At 52.0% G+C, this 6,590-nt stretch overlaps 1 protein-coding gene across 5 annotated transcripts in view; it reads left to right on the top strand.

The window, feature by feature from the left end:
* Positions 1–6,590, top strand: part of DLG4 (discs large MAGUK scaffold protein 4) — a 26,075-nt gene that overhangs the window by 792 nt on the left and 18,693 nt on the right. For 2 of the 5 annotated variants that reach the window (XM_045293393.1, XM_045293394.1), the window contains exon 1: positions 132–284. The exons of 2 other annotated variants lie outside the window; for them this stretch is intronic. In XM_045293393.1, coding sequence (XP_045149328.1) covers positions 255–284 — 30 coding nt within the window. In that variant the 5' untranslated portion in view covers positions 132–254. Of the gene's footprint in view, positions 1–130; positions 285–6,590 lie in introns of those variants that run through there. One more of the 5 variants, XM_045293395.1, reaches the window with a different exon arrangement.

Here is a 6,590-nt window from a genome sequence, read left to right on the forward strand (position 1 = left end):
CATCGGGGTGTGCTCCCCAAGCCCCTTCCCCTCCATTGGGGACCCCCTTTTAGGGCCCCTTTCCCCTCCCTCCCACGCGCCCCTACCCTTCCCTTCTCCAACCTCCTCCTTCCCCTCTCACCCCTCCCCCCATCCTGGCCCCCCCTGCAAAAGTGGGGTGCGGAGGGGGGAGGGGTGAGAACCCGCGGAGGGGAGGAAGGAAACTCCGATGAAGTCAGAGCCCCTTACCCGCCGACGCGGCCAGGCCCCCCAACATGGACTGTCTCTGTATAGTGACAACCAAGGTAAGCGTGATGGGGGCTAAATGAACCAGGGGAGGGGAACTCGAATCTGGGAGTGGGGGGGCCTTTAGGGTGAGAGCATCAGAAGTAAGATGTCTTGGGGGATCGCGGTTGAGTTTGGGGGTTCACATATCAGAAATAACTGGGTTTGGCCACAGGTGCCCTCTGGAGTGATCTCTTTGTACCTGTGGAGAAATGGAAAATTTGGGGTGTTCATGTTCTTGTGGATTTGGGGGGTCACCAATGATGCTTGAGGAGGACTTAAGGAGAAGCTTGGCTCCCATGGTGGTCTTACTCTTGTGTGGTGGAAGGTGGGCTAGGGGCTAAGTGGTAGGGCCTTCTTCCCTACTGGGGCCAAGCTGGCTTCCAGGTGCCATGTCTAATTTGGGGGAGTGGGGGCTTCTGTGTGGTGGGGCAGAAGTGCATGACTGATGGGGGGTGTCAGGTGGTAGGGAATGGAATGGGTTAGGCCTTCGGGCTATTGAGCAAGATACATTTGGGAGTGCCCCTCAATTCGAAGACACTACTTATTTGGGGATCAAATCCTATGGAATGGGGAGAGTTGGGAGTGGACCAGGGGAGGTTAGGATTTGAGGTTTCCACCATGGAAGGGAGATGTTGCAGCAGCTCCTGAGGATGAGGATGAGAGGTTAGAGGTGAGGGGCTTTAAGGAGGGGAGCTAGGGGAATGGTGTGAAATTCTGGGTGGCCCAGGCAGGTGCCCAGTATCTCCATCTCCTCCCACACTGCATCTCTTCCTGGTTGAGAAGAGGAAGAGCAGATGGAGGGGAACGTTCCAGCGAAGTCCTGATGCTTAGGATCAAGGTGGGGAGCACACCTGGCGTTAAGGGTCCCTGATGCCTTCTCACTGAGATCACTAGGGTGGAAAGGATTAGGAGGCGGGCAAGGGTGGCAGCATCCAGGGAATGCCAAGGTGTCCCCGCAAAGGGCAGGGAACCGTGATGCAGAATGCCTAGGTAGGTTTTTGATGGGAGACGCCGGGACTGGAGAGCTGGATGCTGGTGTGTAGAGGGAGGTTTGGGGCTCCTGGCAGGCAGCTGGGGGCTGGGGGGTGGGACAGGAAGTGGGGGCCGGGGGAGGCGGGGTCCGAGTGAGTCACAGGCTGGGGAGGGGGTTATATTTAGTGGGAACTGCAGCTTCTCAAGGGAGGGAGCTGAGGACACACATGTTCTTGGTCACAAACTCACACGTGTGTACATATGTGTTGCGTGTGTTGTCCAGAGCCCCTGTCCCTTCCCCAGGGCCACTTGCTTCTTCCCTCAATCCCCCGCTTGGGGGTGGGGGGGGGCTTTCTCCCAGGCTGCTTGCTATCCCTACCCTCCAGTTCCTCACCCCCTGCGGTGTCAGTAGTTTTGGACCTTAGTTTCTGTGACCCAGGCTGCCTTAATTCCTGTCTGATCCTCTGATTTTCCTGTCTCCTGCCCTTAGCCTGCCCCTTGCTCTTAAGCTCCCTGGCTATGGCCCTCTGTGTACTGGTGTTCTTAGGAAACCCACTTGGAATGTGTGGGCTCTGTTTCCAACACAAGGACATACATATTCGAGCTAGGGTGAGGGGCTTGCCTGCACTGGCTGCCGTTTTCAGAGGGGACTATTCAACCCCCACCTCCCTAGACTCCTACTTCTGCAATGGAGTGCAGGGTTGGGTATTATGCAAAGGAATAAGTAGGCTTTCGCAGAGAGGGTTCATGCATTTGAGGGCTTCCAGTGCTCAGGCTGGTCACATTTCTTGGCCGAAAAACTTGTCAACCATGGGATGGTGGGGACTTCAACTCCCAGAAGGCCTTGAGGCGAATGCTCCCTCAATGTTAGAAGGTTGCTGCCAGTAGGGTTCTTGGGAGTTGTGGTCCAGATCTAACCAGGGCAATGGAGGGTAGGCCAGGAAGAGCCAGCAGGGGGCACATGGCTTCTACCACCACCACCCCCGCCCCCCATGCTGGGTAGGGTAGGGAGAGCCCCGGTTTTGCGGTTGTGGAGCTCCCTAGCTCCATTTGAGAGCACTCCATCTTTCATTGACTATATTTAGGCTCCTGCCGCAGAATTTTAAGGAACACTTTTTGAATGCCTACTACGTGCCAGGCCCTGTGCAAACTCATGCCTTTTTATAGCTCTTACTTATGCTAACTTCGTGCCTATATCTCTTGCCATATCTCTTGGTTTCGAGCATCTATTTCTCCCACTCCGCCCCCGTCCCTCCCCTCTTCTCTCCGCGCTATGCCGCCGTTGCCATGGTAACCGGCGACGACTGAGGTTGCGTGGCTGACTTAAGGGCTGGGCGAGGGTGGCGGAGGGTGGAGCCGAACAAGTGAGGGGTGGGTGGGTGGGGGGGAGCGGGGAAAAGACCCCGGGAGTTTGGATGGATCCCTTGGAGTTGAAATGGTTAAACCCTCCGGGTGGTCCTTATTGGGCCAAGTTAAGATGCCGGGGGCGGGGCAGTGTGGCCAACGGCCTCATTCATTGGCTGACAGGGGCGTGGCGGAGGGACTGCGTAGGCGGGGCCGGGGGAGCGAATGGGCGGGAAGTGGACGGAGGCGTGGTTTTCTGTAGGCAGGTGGGCGGAGTCTGACTTACTCTCTCGAAGGAGGCGGGGAGAACAATCTTTGGAAAGGGGCGGGGCGTGGAGCTGGGTTACCTGACCAAATGAGGGCGGGGCTGATCTTAGGGGCGTGACGTGGTCCCCATGTGCCAAAAGGAGATTTGAGGGGCTTGTTGCCTAAGCAACTCTGGGACTCGGGGGTCTTCGGAAAGGAGAATCCAGGAGCTGGGAGATCTGACGTCTCAATTTCCCTAAGATGGAGGCCTGTTCGGATTTCATCAGAGCACCCTTCCTACCTTAGCACTAGGTTCCAGGAGACGGTTGCTTGGCAACAGCAAAAAAAAACCCTTGATTGCTGCGTTGCCAGGCAACGGGGAAACGGAAAATGGAGGGAAAAAGGAAATGGGGGACGTCGTAATGGGCTTAGCGCCCACTGGTGGAGAGCTAAGGTCTCCGCATTTTCTGTTCTAGAAAGAATTTCCCAGTCCAGCCCTTTAAGCAGCTTCCTGATAGGATTCAAGCGTTCTATCCAGATAAGAAACTAGGGCATTGGGGCGTCGTTTTTCTGAGGGGCGCATCTAACAGTTACAGACCAAGGGGCCGAGAGGACGTGTGGGGGAAGTTGCCCATTCTGTGACTTCCATGCATGTGTGGGCATTTTAGGGAAGCCAGACAGGCAAATTTGAAGAGACCACTCTCTTGAGTTTTAGGGGCCACATGTGTGGTGTTTACTGGGGAGTATATTTCAAAGCGAGGCCTTCAAGTCCTTTTGTGTTTTTAAATGGAAGCGGCACAGCGACTTAAGGCTGAAGGTTTTGTGTGTAGATGATTTGTAGGTCAGTGCTAATTGCAGGCCATTAATGCCTCTGGTGTATATTTTTGAGACTTGGAACTGGAGGAGACATATTTGGGTGCATCTCGAATGAGGGAATCAGAATCATGGGGTGTTGAGATACAGGGAGGGCAGGCTGAAAAGGGAATATCCTAGGGATTTCGGGGCAGGGGTAGAGAAAAGAAATAGGGATATATCTTTCAATTCAAGGGCCTTACATAAACACCTCTTAATTTGGGAATACATACATTGAAGAGATTACACTTAAATTTGGAGTGGCAGCATCAGTGTAAGTAATCCTTGAGACGAGTCTGATGGTAATGAGGCCTGGTATATTAGAAAGTTATGAATATTTCATTAAACTCAGAACTTTAAAAAAAATCATTTTATTGGGGGGTTGTACAATTCTTATCACAACCCATACATACATCCATTGTGTCAAGCACATATGTACATTTGTTGCCCTCATCATTCTCAAAACATTTGCCTTCTACTTGAGCCCTTAATATCGGCTCATTTCCCCCTCCCTCCCCCCTCCCTCACGAACCCTTCATAATTCATAAATTATTATTATTTTGTCATTTGTCACACTGTCGGACATCCCCCCCCCCTTCTCTGCTGTCCCTCCCCCAGGGAGGAGGCTATATGTAGATTCTTGTCATCGGTTCCCCTTTCCACCCCACATTCCCTCCACCCTCCAGGCATCCCCCTCTCAGCACTGGTCCTGAAGGAGTCATCTGTCCTGGATTCCCTGTGTTTCCAGTTGCTATCTGTACCAATGTACATCCTCTGGACTAGCCAGATTTGTAAGGTAGAATTAGGATCATGATAGTGGGGGGGAGGAAGCATTTAAGAACTAGAGGAAAGTAATATGTTTCATGGTTGCTACCCTGCACCCTGACTGAGTCATCTCCTCCCCACAACCCTTCAGTAAGGGAGTGCCCAGTTGCCTGCCGATGGGCTTTGAGTCTCCACTCTGCACTCACCTTCATTTACAATGATATGGTTTTTTGTTCTTTGATGCTTGATACCTGATCCCTTCGACAGCTCATGGTCAGACAGGCTGGTGTGCTTCTTCCATGTGGGCTTTGATGCTTCTCAGCTAGATGACCGCTTGTTTATCTTCAAGCCCTTAAGATCCCAGATGCTATATCTTTTGATAGCCGGGCACCATCAGCTTTCTTCACCACATTTACCTATGCACACATTTGTATTCAGTGATCGTATGGGGAGGGTGGGCACCCACTGAAATGATTTTTTGTTCTTTGATGTCTGATAACTGGTCCCTTCTGCACCTCGTTGTCAGACAGGCTGGTGTGCTTCGTCCACGTGGGCTTTGATGCTTCTCAGCTAGATGACCGCTTGTTTATCTTCAAGCCCTTAAGATCCCAGATGCTATATCTTTTGATAGCCGGGCACCATCAGCTTTCTTCACCACATTTGCTTATGCATACATTTTTCTTCAGCAATCGTGTCGGGAATGTATGCATCATGGAATGCCAATTTAATAGGACAACGTGTTCTTGCATTGTGTAAGTACTTGAGTGGAGGCCCAATGTCCATCTGCTGTCTTAATACTAAACTATAAATATATGCACATAGATCTATTTCCCTACCCTCCTATATAAATATATTTACATATGTACATGCAAATATTTAGACCTCTGTAAATACCCATTGTCACATAGTTCTTTCTTCTATTTCCTTTATTTTCCTCTTGTCCCACTAGCATGCTCAGCCTTCATTTGGGTTTCAGTAATTTCTCTCGGTTACATTGCCCTTGCTGAATCCCTACCAGGCCTCTCACACCCTCCTTGCCACTGATTTTGGATCACTTATTATTCCCCTGCCCTTGGGTTGGTCAGCACCACCCTCTTACCCGCCCCTCCCATGTCCCCCCCCAACCATTGGTCCCATTGTTTTCTCCTCAAGACTATTCTCCCAGCCTATCTTATCTAGATAGATCTGTAGAGATAATAATATGCACCCAAAATCAAGCCATAGCAAGATAGGCGACAAATGAGAATACAGAGATGACTACAAAAAGGGAAACCAATGTCCCATAAAAGAATAAATTAATTAAAAGACAAAAAAAGTTTTAAAAAGAAAGAAAAACCTGTGAATAGATTAAGGTCTGATTGTTGATCTCTAGGCGTGTCCTTCAGTCAGGTCCGATGGGTACCACGCTCTGGCCCCAGAGTCTGTCCTTTGTGCCCCCTCGGGGGCTCTCTGTTCTGCTCCCACGGCTGCTCTGCGCACACCTTTAGTGGTCTGCCTCGGTGTCTCGGGGTCAGTCCCGGCCAGGCCGACACGGGGTTAAACTCAGAACTTTTGACAAGGTACCTGGGATAATTGTGAGGACTCCCGATTTGAACATTTCCATTAGAATGAGATCATATTGGCGCTGGTTTCAGGATCTCAGGTAACAGATTAGGGGATGGATAAGCTTTAGAGAGGGATCATTCACAGGACGCTAATTTGAGCGCACAAGAAGGATCTAGGAGCCCTTACATCCTGGCAGGAGCATTGTTCTGGCGGTCAGGTAGGCCTGCAGTGGGACCGGGAGGGGTTTGATAACCGGAGGGGATGGCTTCCACCTTAACCATGGCAAGGGGGTGATGGGAAAGGTGGTTTACACCCCCCGCCCCCCTTTGCAGTGAGGGAGAGTGCTGGTCCCCGAGTCGGCGAGGTGAGCCATCCAGGGAGATTTGCCTGACTGCCTGACTGGAGCCCAGTGATTTGGGGTGGAGGCAGTCCGGAGCCCCTGAGCAGCAGAGGGACCAACTGGCCATTCTCAGGAGCGCCCTTGTTCGCAGAGGGGTGGCAGCAAGCGTGTGCGGTGCAAGGCGAAACCCACTGGCAGACACAGCTGGCACGGGGAAGCTGGTGGTTCAGAGGGTCTCCCCTCAACCCTTCGCCCAGCG

Source organism: Echinops telfairi, unplaced genomic scaffold, assembly GCF_000313985.2.
Source record: "Echinops telfairi isolate 266 unplaced genomic scaffold, ASM31398v2 ScPeMD7_2010;HRSCAF=2546, whole genome shotgun sequence".
NCBI lineage: Eukaryota > Metazoa > Chordata > Mammalia > Afrosoricida > Tenrecidae > Echinops > Echinops telfairi.